Raw genomic sequence first — 15,853 nt, 5'->3', positions numbered from 1 at the left:
CCTCCACTAGCTGCGTCCGTACATTAGCATGTCTGCACTGTGTGGTATTTAAATCAGAAACCAAACTAAATTGTCAGAATATTGGGGAAACTCTGCCGTTCGCTGCAGTTCTTTTCCGTTCACACTTCCTCTCTATAAGTCCTTGAGGGACTAAAAGACAGCTGGACGGAGACGGAGAGTGAGAGACATAGGAGAAACTAAAGGAATATGATGAGGCATTGAAAGGTCCACTGATGGCGAGAGAGGTGTGGGAAGCGTAATGAGGAATATTGGATCGCACCGCTACTAAATTTAGCCCTGAGTAGTGTTTCACCGACAGAGAGCAGGGGGGCAACGAAGGAAGGAGCTAAGTGATCGGTGCCGAGTAGAGTTTCACCGTTCGAGAGGGAAAAAAAACAGGAAGGTGAGGTGGAACGAGGTAAAGCAGCAGGACTGCGGTCGGGATGGATGTCTGAGAACATAACATACTCTGCGGTGGACCGTGCTGGAGCTGCATAGCAGTGAACAGCTGACTGCACTGCCAAACATGCAACTGTGGTGCCTCAACTAAATCAAATAGAGATGTTCAATGTATGTGTATGTGAAAAGAAATGATGATGTTGCCACTTCCCTTCATAATGTGTAGTTAATAATAGTTATATATGGGCAGCTGACCTCATTACTGAGGCACATTTTACATGATTTATTTTTGATAAATATGGATTATAAAACAAAAAAATTATAATAATAACGAGCAATCATTGCTGAGGTGCATGCTGCGTTATAGCGGTGTAACGGACTGTTACACGTGATTCGCGGGTTGATTACACAGTTTAACCATCGCAGTGTGAAATCAAGTTTTACTGAAGATCACAATCAGCAAATATTCAGTAAAATATGCGATCAGGACATCGGCGTTCATGCTTTTTGTTCTCTGATAACGTCACATTGTAAACAATCAATCCGCGTTTAAATAGACGGGAGGAGAGCTAGTTAACGTTAGCAGCACCGCTAACGGCTAACCAACAGAGGTTCCATTCACTTACATTATGACGCCTTCAGGCTCTGTTCAGTTAAAATGAGTACTGGGCGAAGGTCAATTTATTACGTTATCGTGATGTGTTCACATGTAATCTCGTAAAATATAGTGTTGGTGAGAAACTTAAATCTAGTTTTTTTTGAAGGAGATGTTTTCACAAAAACATAAATAGATATTAGAGATGAATGATAACCTGTTTACCCGACGCTTTAAAATACATTATTAAAACTAATAATGACAAGATTTGTTTTAATCAATAAAAATACAATATTTTATTTCCTTATCATTTGAATTGTGTGTTTTTTTGTGAAGAAAATGAATAACGTGACAATAATAACTGAAACTGCATGTAATATGATGTCATTACAGATCATTTGTGACTCATAGATTTGTTCTCCAGATCCAAACTGTATTGCTGGTTTTCCGGTGGATCTGACAGGCATGTTGCTCGAGGTGTGATGTTGACAGTGTGTCATGTATCTGCTTTACGTTGTGGTAAAGTGATAGTTGTCCCCTTTCAAGTGTGTTCGTGTGCACTCTTTGTGTGTAGTGGCCCTAAGGACAGGTCAGGATAAATCTATGATGAGAAAAAAACAAAATGTGTTTATGTGACGTCGTAGTAAATCAAATGTCAAGTGCATTCTCAGATACACCCGACAGTTTGACACAAGTCGTTGTCCCGGGTGAACTCGAACGATCTTGGCTTCCCGAACTAAAAGCCTGACTAGTTGTGACAACTGGTGCTCTGCCGAACACGTTCTGGGTTAAACTCCGTCCGCCGCTCCAGAACACCGAACCGAATGTCCCGTACCGACGAACACACCTACTGATCTTTCCCCATGACGATATGAAAATAGATACGATCGCCCGACTCAACCGCCGACCCAATCAAAACATCCGTGGCTTCTATTGTTCGAGTCTGTGTAGCGTGTCGGCGTTCGGTTACAGCATATTGTGTATTATGCTGCTCAAGTTTCACCGTGCCTTTGACTGGCACGTCTCCTCACACCGTGTGTGTGTGTGTGTGTGTGTGTGTGTGTGTGTGTGTGTGTGTGTGTGTGTGTGTGTTAATCCATCCATCAATCTGTCTGTCCATGAACCTGCTAAATTAGAAGCTGTTGAAAGGCGACTGCACGGACATCCTAGCGTGTCAGCACCAGATGTGGCTTGTCAGTTGTATTCCTGGAGTTCTATTGTCTGCTGTTGATGTACCACGAATATATATATACATATATATATATATATATATATATATATATATATATTAGTGTACACTACTGAAATATTAGACCCTGCTTCAGTGGTGTAGATATATAAATACTTTGATGAATTGTGATTGTGAGAAACGGGAATGAGGAAAGTGATTTTAGGTTCTGCGTTGACAGAAAAGTACAGCCGTCACACAGTTATATATAAATCGTTATATTTGTATATAAAATGAATCAACATGAAATTTGAAGTCTGCTCTTTAACGTTTAGATTGTAACCGTTATGACTGTAATGACCCCTGGCGTCCCTACATAGCATTGTTTCATGTTACTGTAGTTGTCAAGAGGACTTTACGCGTCATGTCCTTTCCATGAGATTACCCAAACACCTGTGTTCCCAGTAGAAGTGCCAGGCAGGTTGTAGGTGTGAATATGCAACGGTAAGAAGTGTGTGTGTGTGTGTGTGTGTGTGTGTGTGTGTGTGTGTGTGTGTGTGTGTGTGTGTGTGTGTGTGTGTGATACCTTGTGATTAAATAAAAGGATGAAACAATTGCAAGAGGGCATCTCCCGCTGGAAGAGATGTTTGTGTCAGAGAGAGAGAGAGAGCGAGAGAGAGAGCGAGAGAGAGAGAGAGAGAGAGAGAGAGAGAGAGAGAGAGAGACGAGAATTGATCTCTTCCCCAGATGTCCCTGGCAGTTTTCATGGCATCTGTCCAGAGGTGATAAATCCTGAGGCAGAGCCCATGTTTCCCCCTTAGAGCTGTTTGGGTCAACACATGGTCACGTCTATTTTTAAAAAGGGACTCTTCTCTGCCAGGCTGCCAAAAAGGAGAGCACTATCACAATCTACATTCTCGCCTTCTCAGGAACTACCTGCACATGTTTATGTCTTAAGGAATTAAAAGCCAGATATTTGTAGGAGTTCTTCTCTTCTGTACCGATGGCTCAAAGGCTCGGTTCACTGATTGATCGATTGATTGACAGCTCTATGGGGAGTACCAAGAGAACCAAGGAGGCTCCGGCAGACGGGAGGCCACGCGCCTGCTGACCGAGAGACAGATCAAGAAACATGGCAACCATCACCGCAGCCATGGCAGGGGACGCCACGGCCGGCGCGGCCCCGGTCAGAATGGATACCACAGCCGACACCAGCACGGCTATCACAGCAGGCAGAGGAACAGGCGCCAGTCCAACATGGAGGCAGAGGGCGATGAGCAAGAAGAGCAAACGGCTAAACCCGACCTCACGTCGTCTATCAAGAACAGGCGCTCCTACTCCAAATGTAGAGGTGAGCGATCCTGAGATGGGATATTAAAAAAAGGTAAGTACATGGATGGATTCCTTATTATTCCTCTGTTGTTTTGTGGCGTTTTTGGTTTTTTGTCAGACTGCATCGCACGGGTGCAGAGATTCCTTGTGACCCGGTTGGGAGAAGACTGGATCTTCCTCGTTCTCCTGGGCATCACAATGGCGCTGGTCAGCTGGACAATGGACTATGCCAGCGCAAAGAGCCTGCAAGGTAAGACGACAGGGCCCACAATGCATTGCAGAATATGTTAATGGTAAAGCAAAGGCTGATGAAATATCGATCAGATATTTGCATCTTCCGCTCTGAATTTTCTCTTCTTTTCAATCGATCGTTGTTTGGATCTTCCAATCTCTTTCTTTCTTTCTCCCTCCCTCCCTCCCTCCCTCCCTCCCTCCCTCCCTTCCTCCCTCCCTCTCCCTTCCTCCCTCCCTCCCTCCCTCCCTCTCTCTCTCCCTCCCTTCCTCCCTCTCTCCTTCCTTCAGCCTATAAATGGATCCATGGGGAGCTGAGGGGGAACATCCCCCTTCAGTACCTGGCCTGGGTTTCATACCCCCTGATCTTCATTCTGTTCTCCTCCCTCTTCTGTCACCTGGTCGCGCCTCAAGCTATCGGTTGGTACCCCCCCCCCCCCCCACTCTCCTCATGGCTTTGTTCACTCAGAATGTCTCTTTAAGATGTAATCCACTGCATATTAGACAATATACATGTAATATTCTGTCGGATCCTGTAACATTTGATTGGGAACCCTGTGGAGTCCCTTTAGGGTGCATGATTACCTCGCTCATCTTTTCAGGAATACAGAGGAAAGCTTTCCACATCATCTCATTCCTTTTGTCACGTGAGGAAATTACTCATAAGCTATTTCTCTTATGAGTAACGAGGAAAGCTAGAGTTTTATGGTTATGGAAGTGCTTTAAATTTGTGTCCAGCTTTTTAAACGGCTGCTAATTTCGCTCCAGAGTCAATTGGACGTTCTTCGATAAAACCATGATGTACTGGTGTGAGACACATTTCCTCTTCTTTAATTCAATCCTCCTTGTCCCGTCCCGTCCCGACCCCCCCTCCCCGTCCCTCTTAAACAACCTCTGTTCCACCTCCTATCTCCCTCAGGTTCTGGCATCCCAGAGCTGAAGACCATCCTGAGAGGCGTGGTGCTCAAGGAATATTTAACTCTCAAGGCCTTTGTCGCTAAAGTCATTGGTCTGACTGCTGCCCTGGGCAGCGGGATGCCCGTGGGCAAAGAGGTGGGGGGGATCCACATTTGAACACAGATCGCCAGCGCTCTACGCACTGCTACCTGATTTAATCTTCCCGTTTTGTGCTCCTCGCCTCCGTCTCTCAGGGTCCATTCGTTCACATCGCTAGCATCTGCGCTGCAGTTCTCAGCAGGTTCATGTCCTTCTTTTCGGGAGCTTATCAGGTAAGCTGATGTCAGGAAAGATTCTCATTTACTTGACACTTTTCATTGTGATTGTAAAAAAAGTAATGTATATGAGATATTCCTCATCTATATGTTGTCTTTCCTTTTGTCTCAACCCTTCCTCTCCGGATCAGTAGAATCCATACTGTTATACAGACATCCTGACAGTGGGCTGTGCTGTTGGGGTAGGCTGCTGCTTTGGTACTCCACTTGGAGGTATACGTCTTTTCTCTTTATCTCTCTCGTTTAACATATACTGTGTGGACACAGGAGACTGACATTGGGGCTTTAGGTACTTTTAAGATATCCACAAGTTTTACAGGAAACACAAGGTTGTTTGCATGTGACTTTCTCTATCTGTGGCTTTGTGCATATTGTTTTAGTTTCTGTCTGGTTGATCACTGTGTTCCCTTTCTCTGTTGTCCTTCCCCACCAGGTGTGCTCTTCAGCATCGAGGTAACATCCACATACTTTGCAGTGAGAAACTACTGGAGAGGATACTTTGCTGCTACGTTCAGTGCCTTCATATTCAGAGTGTTATCCGTGTTCAACAAAGACGCAGGTACTGATAGGAGACAACATATTTTATTACGTCACTTTCTCTTTATGCACTAGAGGGCACTCTTACTTCAATAATTAACACCGAGCTGACACTTCTTCTAAGTGACCCTGAGTTGCTTTTCCACTAGCTGGTGTTCTCCACCTCCATTTAGCAGCAGGACATTTTAATTCCTCCATCAGGGGACTCAAGTGTCTTATAAGAATATAAATTATAATTCTCAACCTGTGTGTGCTTCATACTGCTTACTAAATTAACTTAAGTATGTAATTATGAGCAGACTGTTCACACTGAAGTAAACTCAACACGTCTTCTCTGCATCACATGACTGTATGGTTAATCACAAGTGTAAATCATCATGACCTCTTCCACTCAATTTTATATTTTCTTGTATTATTTTAAGGCAAATTAATATTGTTACATTTTTTTGTGTTAAAAATGCTTTCTTCAGAGCATTTATATACATATATCTATCTATATATATCTATATATATATCTATATAGATATATATAGATATATATATATATAGATATATATAGATATATATCTATATATAGATATATATCTATATATCTATATATAGATATATATCTATATATCTATATATAGATATATAGATATATATAGATATATATCTATATATGAGCTCCCATGCTTTTAATGTCACTCGCCATCATTCATTATGAATTTATCCAAACACTGAATTACTTTAAATGTCCTGTGCGGTCCAGCATTGGACAGTCTGAAGAGCCGCAATGCATTTTGGGTCGATTGAATTTGTCTTGTGAGCTCACATCTCATTCTCAGAAATCGCTGCTAATCTAGTAAACATCCTGGCATTTCTCGCATACACAAAACGCTGTCGGAGCGCGCTACGCACTCAATTTTACGTCATACTTAATATGAATGGTATGCGAATTTGGACAGACCCACAGTAACACTCTCTCATGACCGTGCAATACATGGAAGTTGATTATTACTGCAAATACAAGCTGGGCTTTACTGGCCCTATAAAGAAAAAACAGAGAGAGAGAAAAAAACAAAAAATATATTTCTTTGTCTTCCAGTAACCATCACTGCTCTGTTCAGGACAAACTTTCGCATGGATTTCCCTTTTGACCTGCAGGAGCTGCCAGCCTTCGCCATCATTGGGTGAGCGACTGTAAAACTGAGACAAAGATGTATGTATGGCAACGTCTGTGTGTGTGTGTGTGTGTGTGTGTGTATGTATGTGTGTGTGTGTGTGTGTGCGTGTGCGTGTGCGTGTGCGTGTCTCTGTGCGCACGGTTTGTCCAAACTTCCCTGTGGACAAGATATAAAATGTTAATAAGTCAAACTTTATGCAAATGTAGCATTTAAAACACGGAGAATCCAATTATTAGTTCACCGCTTACCTCGGGGGAGGAAAGAGAGAGACAGAGACAGAGACAGAGACAGAACACACAGGTGTGACAAATGAACTTAACTCGGCTAATGTGAGGTTCTTTGTTTGTGCAGGATCTCCTGTGGGTTCTTGGGGGCCTTCTTCGTCTATCTCAACAGACAGGTGGTGCTCTTCATGAGACGACCCAACGCCATGACCCGCTTCCTCACCAAGCAGTGAGTCTCTGTGTGTAACTTCAAAGGTTTAAGGATGCTATGCTATGGAATCTTCATACTTGAGCACTTCAAATTGACAAATATTGTTTATATATTAACAATATATTTGTGCACAGTCCGATACGGTGCACAAATGTATTGCGATACTATGCTTTATGGTCTAGTAAATATCGACCTGGGTATGTAGGAGTAAGTGCATTTGTTCATTATGTTTTTGTCCTTCTTCCGTGTGCTTTCTGTGTTTTTATTTAGGGATTTGCTGATTACAGATAATGATACTAAAGTTTGTTTCATTAACAAACCTTTTTTCTTCCGTTTTCCTCCTCACCAGCCGGCTGATTTTTCCCGCTGTGGTAACACTCGTCATCTCCACGCTGACCTTCCCACCCGGCTTCGGACAGTTCATGGCAGGAGAGGTCAGAGCTCACGTCTTGTTTTCCCTCCTCTCACTCATGTAAACAAGACAGAGCACACGGCGCGTACCTCTGTCTGTACCTGCACGCAATGCTGACAGCTCCATAGCGAGAGCTGAAACAAACAAACCAGCAGGAAATGACTGGTTTGTGGTCACGGTAACTCATTCCCATGTTTTAAAGCACTACTCACAGATATTTATGGAATCACCTGCTTCAAAACAAGAAAGGACAAAGTTCAGTAACCATCTACAGGTCCACGATGTTCATAACCCAGAAAGCTAAATTCAACAATCCCTTAGATCTTTGGTCTCTTTGGATTCCACAAAGTATCACTGGGACCAGCAGACTTGATCAATATAATATAATATAATATAACACATAAGCCTGGAGCGTCCCCTTTGTGCAGATTGAAATTCAACATTTTCAAACTGTGTCCTCTCGGTGCCACAGACATTAATGTTGTTCCAATCTGCATATCTATTTCTGAAGTGTGACAGCCTAATGTTTTTAATAAATGTAATTATGCCGGGGCAGTATCGAGTTATTACGATATATATCAGGGTATTTACAAATCCTGATGATATGATTTTTAATGCATTAACTCATAAGGAGATACTGTATCAGGGTTTCCTCAAATGTTTACTAAAAAAAAGTAAAAATATATATATTTTTGATGTTTTTTGAAACTGATACGTGTTATATAAATAGGGAACTCCTTTGAAGAGTAACTCAGTGTGTAGGTAAGAGAGAGAGAGAGAGACTATACGAGTCTATCCTCCGAGTTACAGACACGTGCCGTAAACCTCGGTGAAATGTCAGGAAGGTATGAAAAAAAATAATAAAATACCAGCCAAGCCTAATTGAGATTAACATTTAAGATGTGAGCCGTGACCTAATTACTCGCATGTTCTGAACGCCGTCGGCTTATGAACGTGGCGTCGGTGTCCGTGTGTCTTCTTTGTAACAAACAGGCGGTTCAAGGTGAGAGCTCAGACGGCCACGTTCAGTATCAACAGCTAGCTGAGAGCTAATCATGTGTTTCACAGGCGCTCAGAATAGACCACTTAGTGTGAACCAGGTGTGTGTGTGTGTGTGTGAGAGAGAGTTATATGCTGTTTTAAGAGCACCTGTGTGCATATGTCAGTCAGCGACACCTGAACATGTTTGTTCTTTCACACCTGCATCATTGTATAAATGTCTCACACCTTTTCAAACAAACTAACTGCATCGTTTTAACACAGCAGGGGATTGAAGTGAAATCTAAATTTAAAAATATAAAGTCGGTTAAGAAAATCTATCTGTTTGACAGACAGCCCCCCCCTCTCCTTGAAAGCGTATATATAGCTTTTAGGGAATGAAATCCTTCCAATCCAACTTGATAGCGCAGTGCGGAGTGGCGGAGGCAGCGGCACAATGAGAGGAGATTAAAAAGCTCGACTGGGTTGTGAACCAGACGTGAACCCGCAACTTCAAACGGCCTATTATTACCGATCCTCCACACTCGCGCTCGACGCTGAGCCGGTGAAGTTCGGAGAGGCCTCGATTCAACCCCCCCCCCCCCCCCCCCCTTTCCGAGCTCGAGCAGCGGGAGAGAAAAATCGGAGTGACGTCGGTGTTGTTGTTATGCAGATGCAGGGGTTTTGTGCTGCAATTTGTTCCTGTGAGCAAAAATTCCGAGGCGTCTATGCAAATGCCGTGCAAAAGGGTTGAAGTGAATTAGTCATTGGTGAGTCATCGAAAGAGAATCAGTCATTGGACGAGGACGCCCGTATACCCGTCCGCTTCCTGGATGACTTCCTGCCTGCTTGTCCCACTTGACTTTCTTCCTCCCTTCACTTTTTTTTGTCTCCCCTTTCTTGTTTCTGCCTTTGCTCTCTTTCCTTTTCCCTTTCACTCTCCTCTTTCATCCGTTTCCTACTTGTCTCCTTCCTCTTTTTTGTTAAACGTCATCCCTCCTTCCACCCATTATCTCCTTTTTCTCATGCTCTCCTTCCCTCCCTCCTTCTCTCTTCTTCTTCTCCCCACTTGTCATCCTACACTTACTCCCTTCTCTTCTTCTCTTCCTTCTCTCTTTCTCCCTGTCTCTCGCCTTGCAAAAAGTTCACCTTCTTCCCCTTTTCATCCCTTTCTGTCCCCATCCTTCTTTCTCTGCATGCTCCCCCTTTTTTGGTCTTCAGTTTCCTTTATGCACCCTCATCTTTATCCTCTTTCCTTCCTCCCTCTGTATTTCCCTTCTAATTCCCTCTTCACCTCCACCCTTTCTCCCATTTGACCTTCTTGTTGCTCCTTCTCTTACCATTCTTGTTTTCTCCTCCCTCTTTTTTTTGCCCTGTCTGTCCATCTCTCTTCAATCTCTCCCACTCCCTCCTCCACCCTTGCTCCCTCTTCCACACTCACAACCTTCCCTCCGTACTCTCTGCCCTCATGCCTTCTTCCCTCTTCTTTTACTTCCTCTCCTCCCCTCTCCTCCCCCCTCTCCAGCTGATGCCAAGGGAGTGCATCAACTCCCTGTTCGACAACTTTACGTGGACAAAGATTTCAGAATCTCCTCCTCCGGTCGGACTGGGTCTTTCTGCCGCCTGGCTGCACCCTGACGTCAGTGTCTTCCTCACCCTGCTGCTCTTCTTATTCATGAAGGTCTGTGGCTGCTGGAAAGTGTGTGTGTGTGTGTGTGTGCTGGATTGGATCGTGTGTCATTGTTTCTTTATTTAGATAATGCATGAGTCTGTATGGCTGTATGCGCGTGAGTGTGAGACTGTGTGTTGTTGTTGTGTGTGTGTGTGTGTGTGTGTGTGTGTGTGTGTGTGTGTGTGTGTGTGTGTGTGTGTGTGTGTGTGTGTGGCTGGCTCCACCTGACGTCAGCATTTTCGTCATCATCCTCCTCTTCTTCATTAGGGACATTTGTTGCAGGCCGCTCATGTTGTGTGTTGGTGACAGGGACATCTGTGTGTGTGTGTGTGTGTGTGTGTGTGTGTGTGTGTGTGTGTGTGTGTGTATTTGTCTTTGTCTTCCTCCTTTTCTTCCTGTCCAAGGTCAACAGTGCTGGCAAGCTGCCAGCAGCTCTAGCATTCTTATGGTTTCTTGAAAGCAGCTGCGCACACACACACACCCACACACACACACACACACACACACACACACACACACACACACACCCTGGAGAGTTACAATTCTTTCTATCTCAGATGTAATTTGCATCGACATGAACACCGATCTGGCGTTGACTGTGGAGCTGCAGAAAGTTGTAAAAAAACAACAACATCCCACAGTGTGCAAATAATCACTCTCACACTACGACCAACCCGAACAACCACAGCAGCATCAGGCGACTAATGGGTTCAAATGCAGCGAGCAGCGGGATGCCGCTTGTCAGTTACAAAAAGCTGATATGATGATGCACAACCCGTCGGCCGTCTATAGAGGGACTCGTGTGGCCGGTGTGACGTCCACTCCCAACAGCAGGAACTGCCTCCGCCCATACAAATTAACGGGTGGTGTCATTAACATTCGCACAGTGTCGGAGGAGAGGACCTCCTCCAAAAGCGACCCGATGATGAGACGATTGGAATATAGCGGAGAATTATTACACCTCGTCCAAAAATGTCATCGGACTCAAACGGAGAAAGAGCACCGGCATCGACGGCAGCGTGATTCACCACCAATTATCGAGCAGCCGCGTTCAAAAACATGCAGCAGTGTGTGTGTCATAGTGTCTCTGCTCTCTGCCTGCCTAAAATAAAACGTCTGTTTCTCCTGTGATGATTTCATGAGTTTGCTTGGGTCCTCTCAGGTATAAGACATGTTGACAAACGGACTCCAGACTCCAATTAAACTGAATATAAGCTGGTCTTTAATATCAGGAACCAAGTAAACCTGTGGAGGTCTCCCTGGCAGCTGTCATTAGGGAATACTTTCTCTGATATTTAAACTCATCATTGATTCATAGCATGCTAGGTATGTAGCATACGTGCCGGTTAGCTAGACCGCTAGTAAGGTAGCATCAGTGTGCTGCTGGCCGATCCAGCCAATCAGGGAAAGAGAACCAGACTGACTGATGAACCCAAAGTCATGCGCGACTGTTGAGCTGATACAGCTGAGCGTATGTCACTATGTAATTCAATGTGTACATTAATAAAATGATACGTTTGGCTATAGTGTTTCTGGTGACAACTAGCCTGCGCACACCCCTCGATGTTATCCGGTGTGTATCATACTGACTGTAACCGCCAAACCGAAGTCTATCACTTTAACTTGACTTGTCATCAAAACAGAAAACGAGTCTCCAAAAATCAAAGCTGTTTTGAAGGCAAAGGGTGGCCCTCCTCCCGTTTAGCCTCTTGATCTCTGCACCGCTTTGCCTTCTGAGCAATCTGTCCCCCCCCCCCCCCCCCCCCCTCCGGTTATGTTCTTCCTCTGTGACTACAGCCTCCCGACTTTCAGACAAAGTCTGGTCTGTAAATACTGTGCGTCCTGACCCGCCTACAGTCTGTTGGCTGCTGCAGAAAAAAAAAAACAGCACCAAGCTGTTGCTGCCTCCTGTTTGACGAAAAAAAAACATGCAGCTTCAGTGAAGAAGTTTGAAACTGGGCGAAGCAGATTACGTTCCACAGCAAATACAAAAACCAAACAGTTTCAGTTCACGCGGAAACCACACTGCACAATGTTCTGGTCTTTCTCAATATCTGACCAACGTCGGTCGGCGCCGCCGGGTTTCTTCTGCTCAGTAAAACCACTGAACTGTTCTTTCTTTTCACAACTGGAGACAAACCAGTCGAAAGCACCAGTAACAGCTGTCAGACAGTTTTGACCAGAGCAACGAACATTTAATAGAAAAAAAAAAACATCTTTTAGAATGATCATGTGTAAGCATTCAAAATATAATATCTCAGAAGACATTTGCCTCTTTAGAGTTAACCTCAGTCTGCTTGTTTTTTCCCCCCCTGTAGTGTCTAAAGTCAAATTAGGCAGAAATGCCGCATTAGATAATCCTATCAGTGTCATAACATCTCACCCACTGTATTGGTTTAGTCGTGGCGTTTCTCAGTTGAGCAGAGTGGCTCCATGTAGTGAAAACTTAATTCAACCAAAACTGAGAGCAGCTGGCTGGTGACAGTCTCACAAAGACACACAGAACTGAGTTCTTCTGCTTCTGCTGCTGTCAGCGTCTTTCTCGTAGTCACAGTCAAGCTCACGCTCGGGAGCTTCTTCTCTCCTCCGTGTGTTTGTGCTTCTCTCTGCCTCTGTTTCCCCCGTCTCCCTTTGTCCCACACATGATTAGGCTTTCTCTTATTTACATGCTGAATATTAGGGCGTGTTTTACATTCAGGGAGTTCAGTTCAAATCTAGGACCGGTTTGGCTTAAAAAAAAAAAAAAAGTGGTAAAATTAGCCCATTCTCCAGGTCGGGCTGCAGGCTAAGAATCCCTAACGGAATCCACCAGAACAAGGTTGTAACATCGACTGGGAAGGAAGGACTGTATAATTTGACTGGTTTATTTCAATTGTGACCACCAGGGGGCATCTATCAGAATGCACTCCTGACAAGATGTTCCTTAGAGATGTTTATTATTAAGTGTGTGGTTCTGAAACAGATATACATGAAATAATAATTAGTAAAAAAAAAAAACTCTATATAAAATAACATGTTGTTGTACCATACAAGTCCTCAGTGCGACTCCACATGTCAGCATAGATGTTTAGTAGATGCCTAATATGAACTACAAACCAGAAATAAGAGTGTAACTACTAAGGCATCATTTCTGCAACCTTTGTACAAACATCGCTTTGCTAGTAAGAACATGCAATGATAAAGGTAACATACTTAATAGGCTGTACATTGTATCTCCTACGGTCGTCACTTAGCAAACAACAACGAACGAGCGGCTAAATAGACGAGACTAGATTGCCGTGCAAATGACAGAAGATAAACCTTACGGTGAAATACAACCAACACCGAACTTTACGTTACTTACTGGTTATTTACACGCACACAGTCTTGAAAGTGAAACTCCGAACATAAACACGCTTCAATCTAGGTACAGACACGGCCGTCATTTCGCGCCGCCACTCTCGTCAGAGCCTTTTCACCAATTTACTGTCGGTGATATTAGTCCGCGAGCAGCTAACTGCCGTCCTCTTTCGCAAGGCGCGTAGTGCGGTTTCTGCTCTGCTGCTTCTCCGAAACTCGTCTATAGAGGTCGTCCTTCGTCACGAAGGTGTTGTGAGACCAGTTCTAGTCGAATGCTATATTGTGCGTGAGCAGTCAGAATGTACCGTAATCTGAACTCCAACAGGAGGAGAGGTTGTTTGCACAGAGAGTAACATATTTAGTTTTTTATGGGGCGCTCATTTTCAAAGATAACCCTGAGAAGGAGCTGAAAAGCTCAACAGCGGCGATAGGAGCACTTTAAGCCGTACGCTCCACAGAGCGGGGCGTCATGGAAGAGTGACCAGAAAGAAAAAAAAAAAAATAAGGGAACAAGTTTGTAGTTTCCCACATGTGTCTTTCCAGCTCCTTCAGGGGTTTCCGTTGGTCTCTTTGTGGCCTCTCTGATAAATGTCCTCTTTACCCAGTGAGTGAGCGTCGGTCCTCTCATGGCAGGTTTGTTGTGGTGTTGAATTGTTTCCTCCATTGGATCATGTGACAGACCACGTGACACAGGTGGACTTTTTACTATTAAGTAAGTGACTTACAGATCATTTTTGTGTAGGTCCATTACGTGAAATACAAACAAAATCCATTTTAATTTTCAGGTTGTAATGCAACAAAATAGGAAAGAAGCCAAGGGGGGTGAACACTTTAGCGACGCAGTGTATTGACTGACTTCCTTTGTCGATATGAAACCATACGGCGTAAAAGCTAACGTGTGTTAATTAAACCGGCAAGAAAAAAACAACAGTTTTGGATTGTTTGCCGAGTGAAATTATAAAATAAACATACGAAGATGAGCGTGAAACGTATTGGTTTGTAATGGATTATTTTGTCAAACAACATAGAAAGAGAATTTCCCGTATCCATATATTTATTTTGTTATTTTATAGCTTTTTTTTTTTTAACGTTTTATTCAGCTTTTGAACAAGTCTCACAAGCAGCTTCTTTATTAGGAAGTTGTATCCGCTCCTATCGATCTCTTTCCTCCAGACTAAAACTGTTTTGACTTCCATCTTCCGTCTCTCTCACATGCAAACAGACACCCACATCGCCTGTCTTTCTTTTCACTCCCTCTCCACATTGTTCTCCATCAAACAGTGGAGCTAACTCTGCCTCAGTGCTTCTCCTCCCCATCTATCTCCGGATTGTGTCACGCTGATGGAAGTGTGTGTGTGTGTGTGTGTGTGTGTGTGCTGTGTGTGTGTGTGTGTGTGTGTGTGTGTGTGTGTGTGTGTGTGTGTTTGACTGTCGGGATTAAAAAGAGAGAAGGAGACTGTGAGCTTAGTCCACCCTGAGAGAGACGTGCTGATGAGTTTTTATCTTGTACCACAGTAATTAATAAGTCCTCAAACTATGATGACAAACGATGTGTCGAATGGTAATCTGGACCGCTGAAATGTAGAGTTACTCGGGCCAATCCCTTCAAATCAAAAGTGAAACACACTCTCTCTCTCTCTCTCTCTCTCTCTCTCTCTCTCTCTCTCTCTCTCTCTCTCTCTCTCTCTCTCTCTCTCTCTCTCTCTCTCAGACACACACACACACACACTCTCCACAAATCCAGAGCTTGAGTAAAGCCAATCATTATCGCTGATGAGCAGCCGACAACAGAGTGTATTATTGAGGGGAGCTATTTTGAAGTTCCATTCTGAGGGATACAGACATTGTTTGGAGAGAAACATGTGTGACATTTGAAGGTTTCATGCGGAGGAGTTTGCATGTTTTGAGGGGTTTTTTTTCCACCCACTCGGTCCCCACATGCACCACCCTCTGCAGCTTCACTGGAGCAGCTGCTGATTAAGTGCCTTGCTCAAGGACACCCAAGGGTGATTGGGTCCCCTCCCCCACCACACACACACACACACACACACACACACACACACACACACACACACAAACAGATCCTCCTGATTCTCCATTTCTGTGACCAAATAGGAGGATTTTTGTTTTTCTCCCACTCAAATGCAAACAGAGACAACGAGAGCTTTTAAATGACGCAGAGACTTTACGTCTCTCCTGCTGCAGTGAAACACAAGCGATCTGCTCAGTAGTGAGTGGGTGACCTGCATATTATTGAGGATGAAAAACAGAGAAAGAGAAAAAAAAAACCATCTGTTGTCCTGTTTGCTCTCGAAAAGAGAAAGACAGGATTGAGACTGTCGGCCGGTTGGACAGCT

At 44.0% G+C, this 15,853-nt stretch overlaps 1 protein-coding gene across 1 annotated transcript in view; it reads left to right on the top strand.

The window, feature by feature from the left end:
• Positions 1-15,853, top strand: part of LOC137872935 (chloride channel protein 1-like) — a 35,510-nt gene that overhangs the window by 2,722 nt on the left and 16,935 nt on the right. The window contains exons 2-12 of the mRNA XM_068711460.1: positions 3,210-3,513; positions 3,613-3,744; positions 4,017-4,145; positions 4,645-4,778; positions 4,877-4,954; positions 5,092-5,170; positions 5,391-5,516; positions 6,582-6,666; positions 7,012-7,113; positions 7,445-7,529; positions 10,011-10,166. Coding sequence (XP_068567561.1) covers positions 3,210-3,513; positions 3,613-3,744; positions 4,017-4,145; positions 4,645-4,778; positions 4,877-4,954; positions 5,092-5,170; positions 5,391-5,516; positions 6,582-6,666; positions 7,012-7,113; positions 7,445-7,529; positions 10,011-10,166 — 1,410 coding nt within the window. The remainder of the gene's footprint in view (positions 1-3,209; positions 3,514-3,612; positions 3,745-4,016; positions 4,146-4,644; positions 4,779-4,876; positions 4,955-5,091; positions 5,171-5,390; positions 5,517-6,581; positions 6,667-7,011; positions 7,114-7,444; positions 7,530-10,010; positions 10,167-15,853) is intronic.

This window comes from Cebidichthys violaceus, unplaced genomic scaffold, assembly GCF_023349555.1.
Source record: "Cebidichthys violaceus isolate CVI_PGR_0920_01 unplaced genomic scaffold, fCebVio1.0.p SCAF_16, whole genome shotgun sequence".
NCBI lineage: Eukaryota > Metazoa > Chordata > Actinopteri > Perciformes > Stichaeidae > Cebidichthys > Cebidichthys violaceus.
The sequence above is the reverse complement of the archived record's forward strand: the minus strand, read 5'-3'. Positions and strand labels throughout refer to the sequence as shown.